The sequence below is a fragment of the Ovis aries genome, chromosome 19 (genome assembly GCF_016772045.2).
Source record: "Ovis aries strain OAR_USU_Benz2616 breed Rambouillet chromosome 19, ARS-UI_Ramb_v3.0, whole genome shotgun sequence".
Lineage (NCBI taxonomy): Eukaryota > Metazoa > Chordata > Mammalia > Artiodactyla > Bovidae > Ovis > Ovis aries.
Genome location: NC_056072.1, coordinates 48612673 through 48637466, shown reverse-complemented (window position 1 = coordinate 48637466; position 24794 = coordinate 48612673). Strand labels below are relative to the sequence as shown.

Sequence of the window (24794 nt, the reverse complement as noted above, 5' to 3'; positions counted from 1 at the left end):
TGGGCAGCTGGCGGTGGTGTTTTCAGTGTCCTGTTGAGAAGGAGCCCGAGGCCCATCAATGAGTGATGTCCACCCTGGATGTGGCGTCCAGGAATGGGCACTTGAGTAGCCCACCCCTGTGGAACCCCTTGTCTGTGCCCAGCTTTTCACAGTTAACAAAGCACTTTCACGTCCAACCATGACAACCTGTGATGTGGGCAGTGCAGGGAGCATTGTCATACCCCTTTCACAGACAGCATGGGGTCACTGGCTCAGGGCCACCGTGCATCCGTGGCGGAGCCAGGCTGGAATCTAGTGCCCCTGCCCAGAGGGCCCCACGGGCCGTTCCTTTGTCTCTCCACCCAACCCCAGGAAGGCCACCCCTGCTGATCTGTCAGTACTGGGTGCCAAGGATCCAGCTCCTCTTCTGTGCTGAGGACCCACGTGTGTTCACACGACGTGTGGTTGAGGCCAGCGCCCTGCGCAAGAACACGGAGGCGCTGCTGCTGTACAACCTGTACGTGGACTGCATGCCCTCTGAGGGCCAGCGGCTCGTCAGTGAGCAGAGCCTGAGCAAGATCAAGCAGTGGGCCATGAGCACGCCTCGGATGCGCAAAGGGCCCTCGTGAGTCCTCCCCGCCCAGACCCTTCCCCACACCCAGCAGCCCCTCCTCCAGGGAGCCGTCCAGTAGGGAGCTCGTGCTGCCCTCTATGTGAGAGGGGTGCTCTCCCCATGCTCATCTGTTTGGGGCTGTCTTGCCCACTGTACTGTGGACTTCTTGGACCCTGAACAATGCCTTGTTCAGCTCCAGGTCTTTCCTTATCAATTTGGACTCATGGATTCTTAATTTTATTCCAGGGGTTATAATCTGTTACTACCATTTTTAATTTTCATGCTCAAATTGGCTCAGAGTTGGCCAGTGGGAGCTCTTCAGCCGCTTCCTGTGTCTTCTTGTTCATATTTCTGTTATTCTTTGAGCATGTCTTTACTTTCTGGCATAGCAAGAAGTTCCAGGGTCATCTTGTACTTTCCCAGATCCAGCCCTGAAATCAGCTATTTCTCCAAGGGGCCGTGGTTCCTCTTGGTGGGGAATCACATTTAGAAGACAAGATGTTGGCATTAAGATGTGCTCATTGGTCCTGGGAAATCAATGATTTGAGGCCCTAGCAGATAGACCTAAGCTGTACATATTATTTACTTTACATTATATCATATTATAGCATTGTACTACATTATGTTACATATAGCCTCTACACATGTCTAATTATTATATATCTACCTATTGATCTGTCAAAAATCATGAGTTCATACTGATACGTTCACATTTACTTCAAACCACAGGCCTCATTCTTACCTGTACTTGCTTTTTTAACTTCTTTTTCTAAAAGAAACTTGGCTTTTATTCTTCATAATGTATTTACTTACTTGCTCAGACCTAGGATACCTAGAGTAATTTCAGTTGCTAATCTGTCCTCTTTGGAGGATAAGCTCTGATAAGTAATCTTTGATATTTGTTTAGTTTCCTTTTTCCTTTTTAGCCTGGGGGCATTTGGTGCAAATACTAGGTTCAAAAGTTACTTGGTTTAGTTCTCCCCATCCTCCTGAGTGTGATTCATTCATTTGATGAACTATAGCTTGGTCCATTTATTTTATAAATAAGTACATATATGTGTATATATAAAATATAAGCATGATATAAGTATATGTATATTATAGAATATATATAATTCATATATTACATTATATGTAGTAAGTGTGTATTGAATATATAGAAAACGTACACACATATGTATATATTTCTTTTTATATGTAATATATATCCACATACATAAAACCTAGTCAGTAGTATATATTACTCAAAAAGATATACTCAGAGATGTGTTACTCTTCACCCTCAGTTAGTCTATCCACATCTCCCATCTTTTCTACTGTATTCTCACCCATAGGTGACCAATGTCAGTAGTTGCTGGTTTATCCTGTCTGTATTTCTTTTTGCACAAATGATATTCTCATATATATATTTCTTATCCCCCCTGTTACAAGATGAGTAGCACACTATAGATACTCATTTCTGTTTTGCCTCTTTCACTTATGATGCATCCTGGGAATCAGTCCTTTTCAGTTCATTCTCTTTTTATAGCTGCATAGTCATCTGTTGCGGAGAAGGCGATGGCACCCCACTCCAGTACTCTTGCCTGGAAACTCCCATGGACGGAGGAGCCTGGTAGGCTGCAGTCCATGGGGTCGCTAAGAGTCGGACACGACTGAGTGACTTCACTTTGACTTTTCACTTTCATGCATTGGAGAAGGCAATGGCAACCCACTCCAGTGTTCTTGCCTGGAGAATCCCAGGGATGGGGGAGCCTGGTGGGCTGCCGTCTATGGGGTCGCACAGAGTCGGACACGACTGAAGCAACTTTAGCAGCAGTAGCAGTCATCTGTTGTGTGGATGTACCATGTATCATGGTTTATTCAACCATTTGCTAATACATAGGCATTTAGGTACTTTCCAGCGTTTTGCAATTACAAACAGTGCTACAAATAAATAATCTTGTGCGCTTGTATACTGATACTGGTGGAGGTGTAGTTTTAGTATTCTCCCACACTCTGAGAGTACTGGAGTGGGTTGCCATTCCCTTCTCCAGGGTATCTTCCTGACCAGGGATTGAACCTGGGTCTCCTGCATAGTAGAGTCGCTAGGCAAAAAGATAAGTACTTACTGATCACCAGCTTTTCCTCCATAAGCATTTTGTACGCCCACCAGCAATGTGTGAGAGTACCTGTTTCCCCACACCCTTGTCAAGAGTGAGCTGCTTATTATACTATTAAATTTTTTTGGTCTGGAAGGTAAGTCTATAAGTATTACAAGTAAGGCTGAATGTCTTTTGAATCTTTTCATATGACTAAGGGCAATTTTTATATCTTTTTTTGACTTGTCCACATTTTTTGCTCATTTTTTTTTCTTTTAGGTTTTGGGGTATTTTCCCTCTAATATCAAGAGTTCTTTATATATTAGGGATATTGGTTCTTTAGCTCTGTGATACATGTTGTAAATATTTTCTCCTGGTTTGTCAACTGTATATTAATTTTGCTTATGGCAATTTTGGGGCTTCCTGGTGGCTCAGATGGAAAAGAATCTGCCTGCAAAAGCAGGAGACCTGGATTCGATCCCTGGGTTGGGAAGACCCCTAGAAGAAAGGCATGGCAACCCACTCCAGTGTTCTTGCCTGAAGAATCCCCATGGACAGAGAAGCCTGGTGGGCTACAGTCCGTGGGGTCACAAAGAGTCAGACACGACTGAGCGACTAAGCACAGCACAACACATGGTAATTTCCGCAGTATAACTTAAAAATATGTAAACAGTTTTATTAGTCATTTCTTCTATTACATCTGGATTTTGAATCATAGTTACAGTCTTTCCCTATATTGAGGTTTTCTTCTAGAACTTGTATGGTTTCATGCTTTTGCCTTTTATATCCTTGATTCATCCTTATGAATGGTGTGTGGTATGGACCCAATTTTATCCTTTTCCAAAGGACTAGTGTTTATTAAACATTTTTTAATACCCATCAGCATTTGTTGAAACCTCTGTCTTTGACCTAGTGATTTGAGAGGCCACCTTTAGACACTAATTCCCGTATGTACTTTGGTCTATTTCTGAAGTTTCTCTTCTATTCCATTGTTCTGTGTCTGTTTATACACTTGTAGTACAGTTTTAATTATAGATATTTTACACTGTGTTTTAATGTCTTGTCAGGCCATTCCCCCTTTGTATTAATAGCTTTTCCCTTTCAGTGTTTTCCTGGCCATTCTTGCATGTTTGTTTGTTTTAATGATTTATTTTAAAAAATAGTGGGAAAATAGACATAATATAAAATTTACCGTTTTAACCATTTCTAAGTGTACACCTCAGAGGCATTAAGTACGTGCACGTTATTATTCTGTCATCACTGCCATCCATCCACAGAACGTTCATTGTGCAGCGAAACTCTGCACCCATTGAACTATAAGAGCCCCTTCTCCTCTCACCTCGCCCCTGGCGACCACCATTCTACTTTCTCTCTCTACGAATTTGACTTCCTAAGTGCTTCATATGGGTAGAATCATGCATTACTTGTCCATTTGTGCCTCCTTCTTTCATTTAACATAATGTCTTCTAGTATCATCCATGTTGTAGCACACACCAGAATTCCCTTCCTTTTTAAGGCTGAATAATATTCCATTATACATATACACCACGTTTTGTTTGTCTGTTCATCTGTTGATGGACCCTTGATTGCTCCTGCCTTTTGGCTCTTAGGAATAATGCTGCTGTGAACATGGGTGTACAAAGATCCCTTCATGTCCCTGCTTTCTATTCTCCTGAGAAGAAGTGGAGAGAAAGAAAAGGTCCCTGCTGTCCCAGCATTATTCCAGGATTTATGTACCTGGGTGGTGACTTCATATCCTGTAGAGGCACTGGCAGCAAGTCAACTACAAGAAGAAATTTTTCCAAAAGCGGAATTACTAGATCATGTGGTAATTCTATTTGTTGCTGTTTAGTTTTTGTCTCATTATCATAAATTCAAGTCTGTAATTCAGCTACACTTGGAGGGGATCAGGAAAACATAAAACCCAAAAAACTGCAGTGAGAGCACAAAGATTACAGGCTATTATGAGCAGGGAGAAGGAATGGTCCGTGGTTAAGATAAAATACAAGTCAAATTTATTAGAGCTGTCCACATGCAGCAGTGGCGAGCTTCTCGGCAGTCTTGCCAAACCTGGTGCATGCCAAACCCAAAGCACTCTGTGGTTTCCACAGTATCGGTGCCCTCCTTCACCTTGCAAAAGACCGCATGCTTGCAGCCCAGCCACCCAACCTTGGTGGTGTACATGGAAAATGTCACTGTTTATGTGGGTCCAGAATTTGCCATGTACAGGATGCTAGGACCCTTTGCTTCAGGGTGATAGTATAGTATAGTGAAGTCGCTCAGTCGTGTCCGACTCTTTGCGACCCCGTGGACTGTAGTCTACCAGGCTTCTCTGTCCATGGGATTCTCCAGGCAAGAGTACTACTGGAGTGGGTTACCATTTCCTTCTCCAGGGGATCTTCCTGACTCAGGGATCGAACCCGGGTCTCCTGTATTGGAGGCAGACGCTTTAACCTCTGAGCCACCAGGGAAGCATCAAATTTCTTCTTGTAGTTGACTTGCTGCCAGTGCCTCTACAGGATGTGAAGTCACCACCCAGGTACATAAATCCTGGAATAATGCTGGGACAGCAGGGACCTTGATAACCAAATCCTTTGTCCTCGGTGCTCAGAATACTAGAGTTTTCTGCTGTCTCTGGAACTTTGTCTGCATATAGCTCAGAGGAGGCGTGGCCCAAGGACTCGCATTGCCAGTGAATGTTGAACACTGTGCGGTTGGCCATGGTGGTACAGGGTGGCTACAGGTGGCATCGGTGGTGTTGGCAGAGCCGTGTAATTTTTTTTGAGAAACCACCATCCTGTTTTCCATAGCAATTGCACCGTTTTACATTCCCACAGCAGGACACAAGGGATTCAAATTTCTCCATATCCTCACTGACACTTGTTATTTTCTGTTTTGTTTTTCTTTATAGTAGCCATTCTAAAGAGTGATTTCTATTTGCATTTTCCTAATGCTTAGTGATGTTGAACATCTTTTCATGTGCCTATTGGCTGTTTTGTGTATTCTTATTTGGAGAAATGTGTATTCAAATTTGTTGCTTGTATTTTTGGTTCTTTAGGTACTCTGGATATTAATCCTTTATCAGATTTGTGATTTGAAGATATTTTCTCCCATTCCATGGGTTGCCTTTTTATTCTGTTAATAGTGTCTTTTGTGTAACTAGGACACAGAGGTTTTCATTTTGATGAAGTCCAATTTGTCGATTTTTCCTTATTGTTATGCTTTTGGCATCATGGATAAATCAGCACCAAATCCAACGTCATGAACCTTTCTTCCATGTGTCCTTTTAAGAATTTTACAGTGTTAGCTCTTATGTTCAGATTTTTGATCCATTTTGAGTTAAATTTTGTATATGGTCTTAGGTAAGGGTCCAGCTTCATTCTTTTGCATGTGAATATCCAGTTTTCCCGGCACGATGTATTAAAAAGTCTGTCTTCCCCATTGAAAGATGTTGGCACTCTTGTTGAAAATCAGTTGGTTATGTGAGGGTTTATTTCCATACTCTCTATTCCACTGGTCTATCAGTCTGTCTTTATGCCAGTACCACATATTTTGATTACTGTAGGTTTATCATTATTTCTGAAATTGAAAAATGTGTCTTCCCACTTTGTTCTTCTTTTTCAAGTTTGTTTTGGTTATTTGGGGGTTCCTTGAGATTCCACATGAAATTTAGGATGGATTTTTATGTTTTTACAAAAAAAGTTGTTGAGTTTTTGATAGGGAATTGCCATGCTTATTTCTCCATGTGAGCGTTAGTATCAGCTTTTCTAGGTCTGTTTTGGAAATGTTTGATGTTTTTATTGGGATTGCATTGTTTTTACATTACCTTAGGTATAGCTGATGTCTTTGGGATCTCAAATTGACCAATCCAAGAACAAGGCATGTCTGTCCATTTATTCAAGTCCACCTTTGTGTCTTTTGGGAGTGCTTTGAAGTTTTATTCATATACGTTTTGCACATTACTCATTAAGTATTGGATTGACCGAAAAATTTGGTTTGCATTTTTCCATACAGTGTTATGGAAAAACCCAAATGAATTTTTTGGTTAATACAATATTTTATCTTATTTGTTGGTGTTATGAATGGGCTTTCTCTACTATTACATCTATTGATTGATTTCTTTGTACTAATTTACATTCTGTTACCTTCCTGAAGGCATTTACTGTTTGAATTTATCATTGATTCTCTAGGGCTCTCTAAGTGCACACTGTCTAGAAATAAAGATAATTTTACTATTATTTTCCAATTCTTATTCTTCTGATTGGGCTTCCCCAGTGGCTCAGTGGTAAAGAATCCGCCTGTAATGCAGGAGCCTCAGGAGACGCAGGTTTGATCCCTGTGCTGGGCAGATCCCCTGGAGGAGGGCATGGCAACCCACTCCAGTATTCTTGCCTGGAGAATCCCATGGACAGAGGAGCCTGGAGCGTTACAGTCCATAAGGTCGCGAAGAGTTGGACACAACTGAAGCGACTTAGCACGCATGCGTTCTTCTAATTACTTTCTCCTGTCTAATTGCAGTCTCTAATTCCTCCAGTAACAATATTGGATAGTAGTGGAGACAGTAGACATCATTACCTTGTTCCTAATATTAGTGGAAATACCTCTAGTGTTTCTCCATTAAGAAAAATGCTAGCTTTGGGGGGTTTGTTTACTTAATAATGTACCTGTTGATTTCTGTTTTCTTAAATTTTTGTCATATATTTCTAAATACATTTAAATGTATTAAAAATGTCATACATTTAAAAATACCAATAGAGATAATCATGTTTGTCTCCTTAGATCTGTTCCTATGGTGAATTATATTAATTGATTTTCTGATATTGAGTTGGACACAACTGAGCAACTGAACTAAACTGAATATTGAAACAACCTTGCAATCCTTTAATAAATCTCACTTAGCCATGGTGTATCATTTCTTAATGTAGTATTAGGTTTTGTTGGGCTATGTGGTCATCCTTTCATAAACTATTTGGACGTGGTGTTTTTTTAGTTTTTCTGTCACTTAATTTTTCTACAGAAATTGGTCTATTTAAGCTTTCTTTTCCCAATGGAGTCAATTTTGTTATATTTTATTTCTCTAGAAAATTATCATGCTGTCTAGATTTTAATACATATTTGCATAGAAATATGCAATATGGTTTAAAATCTTTTTCATTTTAACATTGTCTTCCTCAGCCACCTCTTATTTTGTAGAATTATGTTCTCTTTTTTACTTAATTAAGTTACTTGTGATTTGTTTGGATTGTTAATTTAAAACATAGGATTTAGGATTATTAATTTGATTGACTTTATTACATCCTTATCATTCTCCTTTTGTGTGTATTGTTTCCTTCCTTTTGGCTTGTGTTTTGCTATGTTCATAGTTCGTGTGCACGTGTGTATTTGTGCTGTGCATTTAATTCACTTATTTACATTCTTGTTGATAAATGGATTTAAGGCTATGAATTTTCTTCTGATACCTTTAAAAATGCCATAGTCCACTGATTCTGATATGTAGTACTTCATTTTTTTTAATTACAAAAATTTGATTTTTATTTTCTATTTCATCATAGAGTTTAATATAAGGTGTTTTTTTTTTTAAATATAAGGTTTTAACTTTTTTCCATATGGAAACTACTTGCTAAAATGTTAGTAATTTCTAGTTTTGTTGTATTGAGACCAGAGAGTATTATTTATTTATAATATTTCTACTGTATAGAACTTGCTGGTATTTTCTGTATGACAGTATGTAATCAGTGTTTGTGACTGTTCCATTTGCACTTGAGAAGAGGTGTAGTCCTGTTATTAAGGTACAAAAGTTTTATATATACATATACTCCATAAAAATCTACCTTATTGGTTATATTATTTACATCTTCTGCATCTTCACTTACTCTTGTCCAGTGAGAGAAGTGTGTTATATCATTATAAATTGATATTTTTAGCATTTAAAAGTATCCTTGATCAGGTCTAATGCTTTTTGACCTGAATTTTACTTAGCTTGATATCAGAATTGTAACTTGGTGGGGATTTTTTGGTGTTGTTTCCATTAAATATATATACATATATAGATATAATCTTTGCCCCTCCCTCTATTTTCAATCCTTCTGAATTAGTTTGTTTCAGGTAGGACTCTTGTTATCGCCATATAGTTGGGTCTTTGTGAGTCAAACTAAAAATCTTTTTTCTTGTGAGAAGTGAGTCAAGCCCATTCACTTCTATGGATACGGCGGATACGTTTGATCTCATCTCTGTCATGTTGTTTCACATTAAAATTATTATGAGTGTTATAATACGATACTGTTTCTTTCTCCTCATAATGCGTTTTCTTTGTTCTTTTCCTTAAAATTTTTCTTTTGGTATTTAGGACAGTTTGTACCTTCATTTCACTGGTTTCTTTTGTGCTTATCCTTTTCCAGTGCTTATAATTTCCTGCTTCCTTATTTAACCTTCTACTCTGCAGTTTGTCGGTTTTTAATATGTCTGCTAACCTTCTATTTCCTACGCAGCAGTACTTGGTCTTATTTTACTTATCTCATCCCTTCTTCCTCCCATTTTAAGTTGCCTTTTTCTAATTAGTATTCCAAGATAATATTCTTCCACTTTCATCTCTCTGTGTTAACCTTCAGTCTCTACTGTATTAAGTACATGAACGCTTTTCCTGAAGTTTCCCCTGTCATCTTGCAGGAGAGGTGATACCCTCTCCCTTCCTATACCCTTCTAGGTTCTTGGCTGCGTGTCAGTGACCGAGAACAGATTATCAAGAGGGAAGCTTATTTGAGTTTTATGTGACATGGGAGCATTCATATGGAAACAAAGACGAAGAGGTTAAACCTGAGTGTTTTTATACTAGGTCTGATGAAGAATGGAAGGTTGTGGGAAGTGTGATAGGACAAAAGGATATGAACTGAGTCGCCTGAGGGGCCTTAACAAGGTCTGCACATTCAGGTTCCTCTTGGCCTCCTCCGTCCTGGAGCTAACATGTCTCTTTCATCCAGATAAGGGGAGCTATCTCTCACTTGAAGGTCTTATGACCTGCTTGAGGGGAAGGTCAGAGAATCCTTCCTGCATCTTCTGTTTTTGTGATCCTTCATCTTAGAACATTCTGTGCCAAGGTACCCTATTTTTAGGTGGTGTGTCCTGAACCCCGTCAGTCTCTTGACTGGTTGAAGCTCCTAGATTCCTGATAAAGGGCTCAAAGGTATCGTGTTCTTAGAGTTCTTGCATGTTTAAAACTTGAATAACAGCTTGACTGGATATAAAATTCTTGGTTCATATACTTTTGTTCCTTGCTTTTAAAAATGCTATTCTCTTGTCCTGCTTTGTATGTTGCTTTTGAGACAGTTGATGTCAAAATCCCCTTTACTTGTAAGTTGTTTGATTTTTTTTTCTTTGGAGGCTTTGGAGATTTTTTTCATCTTTAGTCATTTTACTAGGGTACATCTTAGAGTTGATCATTCTGGATATTTTTTCCCAGGTACACAATCGGCCTTTCAAATGTTTAAATTCAGATATTCTTTTATTTCTGAAAATTTTTCTTGAATTGTTGTTTTAGATATTAGCTCTGTTCCATTGTTTTCTTTTCATCAGAGACTCTATCCTATCTTTCTCTCTGTCATGTTGCTTCTTATTAACCTGTTTTTTAAAAAAAACTTTTCTTTTTAATTTATTTTTTTACTGAAGGATAATTACTTTATAGAATTTTGTCGTTTTCTGTCAAACCTCAACATGAATCAGCCATAGGTATACATATATCCCCTCCTTTTTGAACCTCCCTCCCATCTGCCTCCCCATCCCACCCTTCTAGGTTGATACCGAGCCCCTATTTGAGTTTCCTGAGCCATACAGCACATTCCCGTTGGCTGTCTATTTTATATATGGTAATGTAAGTTTCATGTTACTCTTCCCATACATCTCACCCTCTCCTCCCCTCTCCCCAAGTCTATAAGTCTGTTCTCGATGCCTGTTTCTCCACGGCTGCCCTGTAAATAAATTCTTCAGTACCATTTTTCCAGATTCTGTATATGTGTGTTAGAATATGATATTTATCTTTCTTTTTCTGACTCACTTCACTCTGTATAATAGGTTCTAGGTTCATCCACCTCATCAGAACTGACTCAAATGCATTCCTTTTTGTGGTTGAGTAATATTCCATTGTGTGTGTGTACCACAACTTTATCCATTCATCTGTCGAAGGACATCTAGGTTGCTTCCATGTTCTAGCTATTGTAAATAGTGCTGCAATGAACAATGGGATATATGTGTCTCTTTCAATTTTGGTTTCCAGGGTATGTGCCTAGGAATGGGATTGCTGGGTCATATGGAAGTTTTTTTCATAGATTTTAAAGGAATCTCCATAGCATCTTCCATAGTGGCTGTATTAATTTACATTCTCACCAACAGTGCAAGAGCATTCCCTTTTCTCCACACCCTCTCCAGCATTTATTGTTTGTAGACTTTTTGATGATGGCCATTCTGACTGGTGTGAGGTGATACCTCATTGTGGTTTTGATTTGCATTTCTCTCATAATGAGCGATGTTGAGCATCTTTTGATGTGTTTGTTAGCCATCTGTATGTCTTCTTTGGAGAAATATCTGTTTAGGTCTTTTTCCCACTTTTTGATTGGGTTGTTTGTTTTTCTGGCATTGAGTTGTATGAGCTGCTTATTGTTTCATTTTCTTTTATTTTCTCCCATTCTGAGGGTTGTCTTTTCATCTTGCTTATAGTTTCCTTTGCTGTGCAAAAGCTGTTAAGTTTAATCAGGTCTCACTTGTTTACTTTTGTTTTTTATTTCCATTACTCTAGGAGGTGGCTCATGCTTTGATTTATGTCATCAAGTGTTCCACCTATGTTTTCCTCTAATAGTGTTATAGTTTCTGGTCTTACATGTAGGTCTTTAATCCATTTATCTTTGTGTATGGTGTTAGGAAGTGTTCTAATTTCATTCTTTTACATGTAGCTGTCCAGTTTTCCCAGCATCATTTATTGAAGAGGCTGTCCTTGCCCCATTGTATATTCTTGCCTCCTTTGTCAAAATTAAGGTACCCATAGGTGCATGGGTTTATTTCTGGGCTTTCTGTCTTGTTCCATTGGTCTGTATTTCTGGTTTTGTGCCAGTGCTATCCTCTCTTGATGACTGTAGCTTTGTAGTATCATCTGAAGTCAGGAAGTCTGATTCCTCCAGCTCCGTTCTTCTTTCTCAAGATTGCTTTGGCTGTTCGGGGTCTTTAGTGTTTCTATATGAATTGTGAAATATTTTGTTTTAGTTCTGTGAAAAATGCCATTGGTAATTTGATAGGGATCACATTGAATCTGTAGATTGCATTTGGTAGTATAGTTATTTTCCAATATGGATTCTTCCTGCCGAGGAACATGGACTATCTCTCCATCTGTTTATGTCATCTTTGATTTCTTTCATCAGTGTCTTATAATCTTCTGTGTACAGTTCTTTTGTCTCCTTAGGTAAATTTATTCCTAGATATTTATTTCTTTTTGTTGCAATGGTGAATGGGATTGATTCCTTAATTTCTCTTTCTGGTTTTTCATTGTTAGTATATAGAAATGCAAGGGATTTCTGTGTATTGATTTTGTATCCTGCAGCTTTGCTAAATTCACTGATTAGCTCTAGTAATTTTCGGATACTATCTTTAGGGTTTTCTATGTACATGATCATGTCATCTACAGTGAGAGCTTTACTTCTTTTCTGATCTGGATTCCTTTTATTTCTTTTTCTTCTCTGATTGCTGTAGCTAGGATTTCCAGACTATGTTGAATAATAGTGGTGAAAGTGGACACCCTTGTCTTGTTCCTGATCTTAGGGGGAATGCTTTCAGTTTCTCACTACTGAGAATAATGTTTGCTGTAGGCTTATCCTATATGGCCTTTACTGTGTTGAGGTAGGTTCCTTGTATGCCCATTTTTTGAAGAGTTTTAATCATAAATGGGTGCTGAATTTTGTCAAAGGCTTTTTCTGCATCTATTGAGATTATCATATGGTTTTTATCTTTCAATTTGTTAATATGGTATATCACATTGGTTGACTTGCATATATTGAAGAATCCTTGCATACCTGGAATGAACCTAACTTGATCATGGTGTATGAGCTTTTTGATGTGTTGCTGAATTGTTTGCTGAAATTTTGTTGAGGATTTTTGCATCTATGTTCATCAGTGATATTGGCCTGTAGTTTTCTTTTTTTGTGTTGTCTTTGTCTGGTTTTGGTATCACAGTGATGGTGGCCTCATAGAATGAGCTTGGAAGTGTTCCTTCTTCTGCAATTTTTTGACAGAGTTTTAGAAGGATAGGTATTAGCTCTTCTCTACATGTTTGATAGGATTCACCTATGAAACCATCTGGTCCTGGGCTATTGTTTTTTGGGAGATTTTTGATCACAGCTTCAATTTCAGTGCTTGTAGTTGGGTTGTTCATAATTTCCATTTTTCCTGGTTCAGTCTTGCAAGATTGAACTTTTGTAAGAATCTATCCATTTCTTCCAGGTTATCCATTTTACTGCCATATAGTTCATAATAGTCTCTTATGATCCTTTGTGTTTCTGCATTGTCTGTTGTAACCTCTCCTTTTTCATTTCGAATTTTGTTGATTTGATTCTTCTCCCTTTTTTTCTTGATGAGCCTAGCTAATGGTTTGTCAATTTTGTTTATCTTCTCAAAGAACCAGCTTTTGGTTTTGTTAATCTTTTCTATTGTTTCTTCCATTTATTTCTGCTCAGATCTTTATGATTTCTTTCCTTCTACTAATTTTGGAGGTTTTCTTGTTCTTTTTCCAGTTGTTTTAGGTGTAAAATTAGGTTGTCTGTTCAATGTTTTTCTTGTTTCTTGAGATAGGATTGTATTGCTATAAACTTCCCTCTTAGAACTGCTTTCACTGCATCCCATAGGTTTTGAGTTGTCATATTTTCATTGTCATTTGTTTCTAGAAATTTTTAAATTTCCCTTTTGATTTCTTCAGTAACCTGTTGGTTATTTAGAAATGTGTTGTTTAATCTCCACGTGTTCTGTGTTTCTTGCAGTTTTTTTTCTCATAATTGATATGTAGTCTCATAGCATTGTGGTCAGAGAAGATGCTTGATATGATTTCAGTTTTCTTAAGTTTACTGAGATTTGATTTGTGACCCAAGATGTCTGTCCTGGAGAATGTTCCATGTGCACTTGAGAAGAAGGTGTATTCTGCATTTGGATGGAATGCCCTGAAGATATCAATGAGATCCATCTCATCTAACGTATCATTTAAGACTTGTGTTTCCTTATTAATTTTCTGTTTTGATGATCTGTCCATTGGTGTGAGTGGGGTGTTAAAGTCTCCTACTATTATTGTGTTACTATCAATTTCTCCTTTTATGTCTGTTAGTATTTGTCTTATGTATTGAGGTGCTCATATGTTGGGTGCATCAGTTCAGTTCAGTCACTCAGTCGTGTCCGACTCTTTGCGACCCCATGAATCGCAGCACGCCAGGCCTCCCTGTCCATCACCAAATCCCAGAGTTCACTCAGACTTGCGTCCATCGAGTCCGTGATGCCATCCAGCCATCTCATCCTCTGTTGTCCCCTTCTCCTCCTGCCCCCAATCCCTCCCAGCATCAGAGTCTTTTCCAATGAGTCAACTCTTCGCATGAAGTGGCCACAGTACTGGAGTTTCAGCTTTAACATCATTCCTTCCAAAACAATCCCAGGGCTGATCTCCTTCAGAATGGAGTGGTTGGATCTCCTTGCAGTCCAAGGGACTCTCAAGAGTCTTCTCCAACAACACAGTTCAAAAGCATCAATTCTTCGGCGCTCAGCCTTCTTCACAGTCCAACTCTCACATCCATACATGACCACAGGAAAAACCATAGCCTTGACTACACGGACCTTAGTCAGCAAAGTAATATCTCTGCTTTTGAATATGCTGTCTAGGTTGGTCATAACTTTTCTTCCAAGGAGTAAGCGTCTTTTAATTTCATGGCTGCAGTCACCATCTGCAATGATTTTGGAGTCCCAAAAAATAAAGTCTGACACTGTTTCCGCTGTTTCCCCATCTAATAGATATTTACAGTTGTTATATCATCCTCTTGGATTAATCCCTTGATCATTATGTAATGTCTTTCCCTATTGCTTGTCATATTCTTTATTTTAAGGTCTATTTTGTCTGATGTGAGGATTGCTACTCCAGCTTTCTTTTGCTTGCCATTTGCATGGAGTATATTTTTCCATCCTCTTACTTTCAGCCTATATGTATCTTTAGGTCTGAAGTGGGTTTCTTGCAGATAGCATAAATGTGTGTCGTTTTGTATCCATTCAGCCAGTCTGTATCTTTTGGTTGGAGCGTTTAATCCATTTATATTTAAAGTAATTATTGACATATATGTTCCTATTGCCATTTTCTTAATTGTTTGGGGTTGATTTTGTTGGTCTTTTTTCTTCTCTTATATTTTTTGACTATATAAGTCCCTTTAATATTTGTTGTAAAGCTGGTTTGGTGGTACTGAATTCTCTTAACTTTTGCTTGTCTGAAAAGCTCTTTATTTCTCCATCAATTTTGAATAAGGTCCTTGCCAGTTACAGTAATCTTAGTTGTAGAGTTTTCCCTTTCAGTACTTTAAATATATCCTGCCATTCCCTTCTGGACTGCAGAGTTTCTGCTGAAAGATCGGCTGCTACGTGTATGGAGTTTCCCTTGTATGTTACTTGTTGCTTCTTCCTTGCTGCTTTTAGTATTCTTTCTTTTCGTTTACTCTTTGTTAGTTTGGTTAGTATGTGTCTTGGTGTGTGTCTCCTTGGATTTACCCTGGTGGGACTCTTTGTGCCTCTTGGACTTGATTAACTATTTCCTTTTCCATGTTGGGGAAATTTTCAACTATAATCTCCAAATATTTTCTCATACGCTTTCTTTTTCTCTTCTTCTGGGGACCCCTATGATTTGAATGTTTGTGCTTTTGATATGGTCCCAGAGGTTTCTGAGACTGTCCTCAGTTCTTTTCATTCTTTTTACTTTACTCTGCTCTTCAGAAGTTATTTCCACCATTTTATTTTCCAGCTCACTGATTCATTCTTCTGCTTCAGATATTCTGCTTTTGGTTCCTTCTAGAGTATTTTTAATTTCAGTAATTGTGTTGTTTGTCTCTGTATGTTTATTCTTTAATTCATCTAGGTCTTTGTTAATTGATTCTTGTATTTTCTTTTTGTTTTCAAGGATTTTGATCATCTTTACTATTATTATTCTGAATTCTCTTCCAGGTAGTTTGCCTATTTCCTCTTCATTTATTTGGACTCTGTGTTTCTAGCTTGTTCCTTCATCTGTGTAGTATTTCTCTGCCATTTCATTATTGTTTTAAACTTATTGTGTTTGAGCTGGAGAAGGCAATGGCAGCCCACTCCAGTACTCTGGACTGGAAAATCCCATGGACGGAGGAGCCTGGTGGGCTGCGGTCCATGGGGTCGCTACAAGTCGGACACAACTGAGCGTCTTCACTTTCACTTCACTTTCATGCACTGGAGAAGGAAATGGCACCCCACTCCAGTATTCTTGCCTGGAGAATCGCAGGGATGGGGGAGGCTGGTGGGCTGCCGTCTATGGGGTCGCACAGAGTCGGACATGACTGAAGCGACTTAGCAGCAGCAGCAGTGTTGTGTTTGAGATCTCTTTTTCCCAGGCTTCAAGGTTGAATTCTTTCTTCGTTTTGGTTTTTTCCCTCCTAAGTTTGGTCCCGTGATTTGTGTAAGCTTCATATAGGGTGAGATTTGTGCTGAGTTTTGTCTGTTTATTCTTCTCTGATGGTACTCCTGTCTGCTGATGACTGGGTTTGTATTTTTGTTTTGTTTGTTGTTTAGATGAGGCGTCCTGCGCAGAGTGCTACTGGTGGTTGGGTGATGCCGGGTCTTGTGTTCAAGTGGTTTCCTTTGTGTGAGTTCTCACTGTTTGATACTCCCTAGGGTTAGTTCTCTGGTAGTCTAGGGTCTTGGAGTCAGTGCTCTCACTCCAAAGGTTCGAGGCTTGATCTCTTAATCCCCAGGGTCCAGAGTTTTTATCAGGGTCTTATTGACAGAGAATTGAATATGCCCACATATGTAACACTGTGGTTTCCAGGTGTGATGACAGTGTAAAGGCTGGGGCCATCCCTTATTAGTTCCATGGGTGCAGGCAGATTGCTCCACTTCTCTGACCTTCAGTTTCCTCATCGGCTCCAGCCTTCTTTCATCTCCGTTACTTTCTCCGTAGTCCAGACTTAACTATCACCCTCTCTTGGACTGTGATAGACACCTCCTAAATGCCACCTTTGTCTTTCCTGCCAGGCTTCACCTGATTTTGGTCATAAGAATTAGAGTGTGCTGTGAGTCTCCAGGAGTCTCCAGCGGAGACATGGGTCGGCATGGCCTGCTTGCTGCAGGGTCAGGGGCACTCTACCTGTTTTTAATTCAACAACTTTCTGATCCTTTTCTGTTCTTCTCATTTTAATTCTCTTGGTTGTATTCCTAATTTTCACAAATGTATTTTATTACCTTTTAAATTTGACTGTGTTCTTCCTTGGACATCTTATAATAATTTAGCTTTCCTTCATTAGATAATTTAGTTCTGTTTTTCACTGAGTCCAATTAAATATCATTTCTTCCTGTTATTTGCCTTACCCATGTTTTATTTTTTCATGCGTGTTTGAAAAGATACACTCTAGTTTGCAGTGTTGTATTCGTTTTCCTTTGCTTTATCTTTGTTGAAAGGTATGTGAGAATTTTCATCAAGTAAGGTGTTTTCTTTTTCTTACAGTAGCTTTATATACATAGAGTCTTTCACCTACTCATTTCATGGATTTGGAAAGATGCACAAGATTTTTAGTTCCAGTGCGCCCTCTTGTGTTAGATTAGAAAACTGGCTTATTAATTTCTCTTAAATGCATGGCAATGTTGTGTGTGTGTGTCTGTGCTGCGGGTAGGGAGGCGGGGAGAGTTGTGTGTCCTCCAGGATTTTGTTCTCTCTTGCAGGATTCCTAATTTTCACTTGTTTTTCTAGCTGCCTCACACTCCCAATCTCCAAAAGACCCCTTTCCTGTTACCTTCCCCCTTTATAAGTCAGGCCTTTCAGAGACTCCTACCTTGAACAAGCGCTGCTAAGTCCCTTTTAGTAAGCGCCCTGATGTACCTTGTTTGTTTTTTTTGCAGTTAGGAAACATTTTCTCTTTCTGGAGGGATTTTAGATCCATCTTGGGTCTACTGCACTTCCCTCCCTGCAGTTTTTTTTCAGACTTCCCTTGTTCTCCATGAAGGCTTGCAGCTGAAGTGTGAGTGAGAGTGCACTGAGAGCTGATGTTTTTCTGCTTGAAGATAATATGAGTTTGGATGTTCTCTTTATTCTAGTTACGCTAAAGGTGTAGGTTTCAGTAAATATTATTTGTTCTTCTTGCTTTGGTTTTCCTTTTCTTTTTTTAAAAAAATGTATCCAGGGAGAGTTGAATTGATGTCACCATTGTTACCTTCAGCTCAGTTCAGTCAGTTCAGTTGCTCAGTCGTGTCCGACTCTTTGCGACCCCATGAATTGCAGCACACCAGGCCTCCCTGTCCATCGTTACCTTGGTTGTCCATAATTCCATTTCTTAAGTTTTATATCATTTAGAATATCTTTGGCTATAAATTACAAAGGTGAACCCAAGAATGCAGAGGGGACACCCTAAACCCATATCCCCAGGTCCGTGGCAGGGCAGAGCCATGAGCCCAGCCGGCCTGCTGTATGCAGGTGGCAGGGTGTGTGGAGCTCGCTGACTCTGCCCTCTCCACTCCTGCGGGCAGGGTTCTGGAGCACCTCAGCAACCTCTCCAGGGAAGTAAGCCTGGACTACGAGCGCAGCATGAACAAGATCAACTTTGACAAAATCGTCTCCTCCAAGCCGGAGACGTTCTCCTACGTGACTCTGCCTACGAAGGAGGAGGAGAAGGTGCCCAAGCAAGGTGAGGGTGGTTGGGCAAAGGTGATCCCCCAGCCACCCCTGGCCAGAGCTCTCCAGCCCCTCCCTCTGGGACCTCCCTGTCCCCAGAGCTCATCCCCTTCTTTTCCCACCTGCTTGGAGAGCTGGGGTTTAGGGTCAGGGAGCGGGTGGTGGTGGAAAAAAGTGCTTCTGAAAAGTCTGGTGCAGAAGTGACTGGGTAAATGGTTGGGCCCAGGGGTTGTGTGCAGGGTAAGTGAGAGGGGGTGGGGAGGGAGCCCACGGTTCTTGCCCACCTTGAAGGGCCTGTGACCCAGAGTCACCTGGAGGGAACTGGTTTAGCCATCCCGGAATGGGCACTTCACTGCGGGGCCTTGGGGTCACCTAGGTAGATGATGGGGAAGAAGAGTTTCCAGGGACCTGGGTGTCTCTTCCATTTTCTCCCCATCATTGCCTGGGAGATTGTCCCTGATCCCTGGTCCATCCAAGGCTGGTCTGACACTGGGCCTTGTCCCCACCTACCCCGGCAGGACTGGTGAGTGTACCCAAGTACCCTTTCCTGGAACAGAAGGCAGACTTCACCTTCGTGTCCCTGCTCACACGGCCGGAGGTCATCACGGCCCTCAGCAAGGTGCGGGCCGAGTGCAACAAGGTGACCACCATGTCCCTCTTCCACTCGAGCCTCTCCAAGTACAGCCGCCTGGAGGAGTTCGAGCAGATCCAGTCGCAGACCTTCTCCCAGGTGCGTGGGCATCCGGGGGACGGAAGGCAGCAGCGGGCCAGGGCCTCGGAGCCACTGGACACAGACAGGGGCCCTGGGAAGCCTGGGAGCCCATCAGCTGAGAGCTCCTGCTTTCCTTGAAACCAGGCCTTGCCTCTTCCCAGACCTTGCAGGAGACTGGGGAGGCCACCAAGGGGGTGGTTCATCTCAGAAAAGGATAAGCAGGCTGGGCACCTTTTCTAGTCGTGCTCCGTCCAACCCTGGAGGCGTCTGAAGCAGACTCCTGGCCTTGGAAAGGGGAGCAGGAACCCCATACACCCCTGTCTCTACCTGAGCATGAGAGTATGAGGGGCGAGGGGTGTACGGTGTCAAGGGAGGCAGGCACGAGCAGGACTAGGAGGAGAGCGTCTTCTTCTCTTTGCTCCACTCTGTGCCTCACTCTCTCTGTCTGCCTCATTCTCCGTGTCTCTTCGTCTCTCCCTTGACTGGTGGGAAAACTGGCTTCTGCTGCCCCTCCCTCCTTCCCCTCTCCCCTCCCCCGCAAGCCCTGGTCCCCAGTGGGGAGGTGGGCAGGGGGTGTTGGTTGGCAGGGCTTGGCAGGAAGCTGGGGTGGGGGGACGGTCATCTGAGCCCAAAGGGCCCCCCGATCGTGGCGGCTGCAGGAAGCGGGCCCGTCCGTCAGGCGGCCCCGTGATGCCAGCTGTGGCCCGCAGGCGCAGATGTTCCTGAAGGACAGCTGGATCAGCACGCTTAAGGTGGCCATGCGCAGCAGCCTCCGCGACATGAGCAAAGGCTGGTACAACCTCTACGAGACCAACTGGGAGGTGTACCTCATGTCGAAGCTGCGCAAGCTGATGGAGCTGCTCAAGTACATGCTGCAGGACACGCTGCGCTTCCTGGTGCAGGACTCACTCGCCAGCTTCTCGCAGTTCATCAACGACGCCTGCTGCAGCGTGCTTGACTGCGCTGACGACATGGTCTGGGGCGAAGACTTAATAAACAGCCCCTACAGGTAGGGCTCGGCTGGGCGGAGCCACCTGTCGACACCAGAACTGTTCTTTCTCAGGCGCCAGTGGCTAGAGCAGTGAAGAGCTGGGGGGACTGGGGCCGCCAGGGGCAGGGTGCCCAGCTCTGCCAGGTCCTGGATGCCAGGGGTAGGGGCTGCTCCGCTGGTTGCTGGGGGATGTCCCAGCACCTCCGGCTGGTGTGTCTCCCGGTGACCTCCATCTCAGTCAGGCACTGAGTTCCCCAGGTGAGAGATGTTTGCTAACCTACATCTTGGCTCTGCTGCCTTCACTGCTGCACGCAGGCGTCCTCTAGTTGAGGTGAGCAGGGTCTGCTCTCTAGTTGCGGTGCTTGGGCTTCTCGCTGCGGTGGTTTCTCTTGTGGAGCACGGGCTCTAGAGCACGCGGGCCTCAGTAGTGGTGGTGCATGGGTTGAATTGCCCCACTTCATGTGGGATCTTCCTGGACCCACGATCAAAGTGGTGTCCCCTGCTTTGGCAGGCGGATTCTTAACCACTGGACCTCCAAGAAAGCCCGAGAAATGTTTTCTGAGCCCTTGCCATGAATTAGGCAAGGTTCTAGGGGAGCAAGAAGGGCACGGCCCCAGCTCTCACCTGGGCACAGACAGCAAGCAAAGAAGTAAACAGATACAGTTCTTGCTGATCTTGGCGGAAGCTGTGACAGACCTGGGAGAGGGGCCACTGGCAGGAGGTCAGGGAGGATGTGGCATCTGAGCCAAGAACTGAGGATGAGAGGAAACCCGGTCAGGGGATGCTGGAGAAGGGGCACCAGGCAGAGTCACGGAAGGGAGAGACAGAACTGGGAGCCGTCACGGAAGGAAAGGCCAGCGGCTGCGGCTAGAGTGGGGAAGGCAGGGAGAGCTGGTGAGGACGACACAAGAGAGGTTGCGGGGACCAGGCCAGACGATGCAGAGCCTCCTGGCGTCATGGTCAGGGGCTGGGTTTATTCTAAATGTGGTCAGCAGCTGTCAGAGGGGAGTAACAATCTGAACTACATCCCCAAACCATGCTTTGGTTCTGTGAGGATGAGCGAGGCAGAAGAGAAGTTGGACCATAGCCCTGGTCCTTGTCTAGACACAGGGCAATGGGCTGGTAGGGCAGATTGGGGCAGCGCGTGGGCTGCAGTGCTGGGGGAGGGCAGACGTGTGTGAGGAGGAGGCAAGGCTGACTCCTAGGGTTCACTGAGCCCTTGTGGGAACTGGTGGGAGTCAGGGAACACAGAATGTCTGAGATGCTCATTCAAGGTCAGGGTGGTAGCAATCCAGAGCGTGGAGAGGCTCAGTGGGGATCCAGGCTTGAGGGTCGTTGCCTGTGATGGGGCGTCTGGAGCTAAGGCTGGTGGGCTCCCAGGGAAGGTGTTGGTGCCACAAGCGCCCAGGGTCTGGCTGACCTGCCCTGATGACCTCGGGATCATGTGGAGGTCCTCCCTCTCCCTCGTGCCCTTGGGCCTGTGGGCAAGTGGCCGGAACAGAGGAGCCTGTCTGGGTGGTCTGGGTCTTTTTCGCTGGTAACTTGGCAGTTTCTGGGAAGAGGGCAGAGGCAAGTCTCGCCCGTGGAGAAGCTCTGGAGCCATCAGACCAGCAGCACAGGCAGGGGCTGCGCCTCCTGTGTGCGTGCCTCTTCAGGCCCCTGCCCACAGTCCCCACCCCGCTCCCCCCGGCCACTGTCCCTACAGGCCCCGCAAGAACCCCCTGTTCATCGTGGACCTGATGCTGGACACCTCGGGGGTGCACTACAGCACGCCACTGGAGCAGTTTGAGACTTCTCTGCTCACCCTCTTTGACAAGGGCATCCTGGCCACCCACACAGTGCCCCAGCTGGAGAAGGTACAGTGGGTACTCGTGCCTGGGTGCTGCCATTAACATTCCCATTCTGTAGAGGAGGCTTGGAGCAGCCCAAGCTCACCTAGCTACAGAGGGTCAGACCTGTGACCGGAGTGAGGCTCGCTCTCTCCTGCCACAGCCATGTCTGACCCAGATCCCACCCAGCTCCTGACCTCTCTCTTCCCCTCAGGATATAGACACAAACCCACCTCCACTCTCAAGACCCCTTCTCAAAAGCCCTGATTCCTCGTCACAGCACAGCCCGCCATGCCAGAGCCTCTGTAGCCCGGTCCCCTCTTCTTTCCCTTGCTGCTTAGAGCCACCAGCAGCGTGGTTGTCTCACTGCCCCGGGGCTGAGCCAGGGAAGGGCAGAGGAAAGTGCTGCCACTCAGCAGGCATCACAGGGCTTCCCGCCTTGTGTTAGTCCATAGCCCTACCTAGGGGACCCAGCAGCAAACACTGTCCCCTCACCACCACCCCCAGACTCCTGCCCACTCAGTCTGAACCACACTCCCACCCCTCTGCCCACCTGCCCTGTGGCTCAGGCAGCTCTGTGCCCCTTTCCCCTCACCCCCAGCTGGTGATGGAGGACATTTTCATCAGTGGCGACCCCCTGCTGGAGTCGGTGGGGCTTCACGAGCCACTGGTGGAAGAGCTGCGGGCCGTCATCGCCAACGCAGTGCGCAAGGCCATGATCCCCCTGCAGGCCTACGCCAGGGAGTTCAAAAAGTACCTGGAGCTGAACAACAACGATGTCAACACCTTCCTCAAGTGCGTGCGTGCATGCGTGGGAGTGTGTCTGCCTGTCTGGGTGACCCCCGCCCGCCCTCTCACCACCCTCTGCCCCTCGTGGGTGCCTGCTGTCCCCAGGGCCTTCCAGACGCAGTGCCCATCAGCCGAGGAGGTGCGGGAAGTGGTGCTCACCCACCTGCACGAGAAAGAGGTCCTGGACGGCTCGCTGCCCAGCAGCATCATCATCGGGCCCTTCTACATCAACGTGGACAATGTCAAGCAGAGCCTGTCCAAGAAGCGCAAGGCCCTGGCCACTGCCATGCTGGACATCCTGGCCAAGAACCTGCACAGGGAGGTGGACAACGTAAGTGCCCGCCTGCCCGGCCCCAGCGGCTGCAGCAGCACATGCACCCGGGCATGCGGAGTGAGGCTCAGGGGTGTTAATGGAAGGGTCTGGAAGTCTCCTTGCCTCGACCCTGCCAGGGGTCCCCATGAGAGGTCCCAGGAGGTGGGGGCTGCTCTCTGTTTCCCTGGGCTTGTACAGACCGGGGGACCCCTCACAAGGAACCCCCTGAAATGGATCAGTTCACAGAGCTGAGGGTGTGGTCCTGGTGCAGGAGGCTGGGGAGGAGGGGACGTGCCAGGTGACCCTCAGCTCCCCAGTGAGCTGGCAGGGAGCACCCCGTCTCAGATTGCACTGAAGGATGTGGTGGGGTGGGGGGCCGAGGAGGAGGAGCAGGGCCCTGGGAAGGCAAGAGAGGGGCCCACGGCCTCCCCAGAGCCCTCCCCCTCCTGCCAGATTTGCGAAGAATTCCGCAGCATCAGCCGCAAGATCTACGAGAAGCCCAACAGCATCGAGGAGCTGGCTGAGCTTCGAGAGTGGATGAAGGGTGTCCCCGAGAAGCTGGTGGGGCTGGAGGTGAGGTGGGCCCACGGGGAGCTGGAGGAGCAGGACCCGGGAAGCTGGGAGTGAGGCAGATACCCAGAGGACAGTGGGCTCCAAGGATAGGGAGGCTGGGTGCACAGTGGAGATTCGGAGCTCTGCTGTCTGGGAGGTCAGCAGGGAGAGGGCATGGGTTGGGGGCTGGAGGTTGGAGGTGTGGCGGCCACGGCCCCAGGACCCCCAAGCTCAAAGCTAGCCTTGCAGCTGGCCTCTCCTCCACCGTCCCAGGCCTCGCCTCTCCGAAAGAGGGCAGCCTGTCCATAGCACCCAACCACTCTGGGGAGCCTGGTCCGGTTATCCTCCCACCTCCAAGGCACGCGTGGTTCTCATGGCTGCCTGTACACGTAGGAGCGGATTGTGAAGATCATGGGCGACTACCAGGTCATGGATGAATTCCTTTACAACCTCAGCGCCGAAGACTTCAATGACAAGTGAGTGGGAGGTTGGTCCCCACACCAGGTGGGTAGTGGATAGCAGGAGGTAGGGGAAAGAGGTACCGAACCACAGTGGCTGCAGGCCGTGCGGTCACACCAGAGATGCCCTGCTGAGATGCTAGAGGCCGTGGCTCTACATGGGCCCAGGGCCATCTGGCCAGTGGGGCAGAAGGAAGTCCGGCCCCCTTGGTCTAGGGACCCTGCTGCCCCCAGCCTATCTCCATCCTCTATCCCGTCATTGCTGATATACATGTGATCTCTGGGCTTATGATCCCCTTGTTTGTGGTTGAAGCCCTTGAGGGTCCCTGGGAACACAGAGAAAAGGCAAAGCTCAGCCTGCTGGGTGGCACCTGGGGAGGAGTACTGGCCCCCTGCCTCAGCTCAAGAGCGTCATGGGAAATGGCCTCAGGTTGGGACAGCCTTACTCAGGCCCTGAGACCCCTTGCCCAGCCTGTCGTACAGACTGGGGGTGCCTCCAGGTTGCTGGGGCCTGGGAGCGACTGGCACTGTTTCCTGGGAACCCTGTCTGGGAGCCCTAAGTCACCTCCTCTGTGGGACATG

General features: G+C 44.8%; 1 protein-coding gene across 1 annotated transcript in view; it reads left to right on the top strand.

The window, feature by feature from the left end:
* DNAH1 (dynein axonemal heavy chain 1) overlaps positions 1–24794 on the top strand; it is an 82356-nt gene that overhangs the window by 11494 nt on the left and 46068 nt on the right. Inside the window, exons 8-16 of the mRNA XM_027957561.3 lie at positions 352–604; positions 18424–18581; positions 19087–19298; positions 19991–20289; positions 21977–22127; positions 22702–22895; positions 22995–23220; positions 23656–23775; positions 24148–24230. Of these exons, the coding sequence (XP_027813362.2) occupies positions 352–604; positions 18424–18581; positions 19087–19298; positions 19991–20289; positions 21977–22127; positions 22702–22895; positions 22995–23220; positions 23656–23775; positions 24148–24230 (1696 nt within the window). The remainder of the gene's footprint in view (positions 1–351; positions 605–18423; positions 18582–19086; positions 19299–19990; positions 20290–21976; positions 22128–22701; positions 22896–22994; positions 23221–23655; positions 23776–24147; positions 24231–24794) is intronic.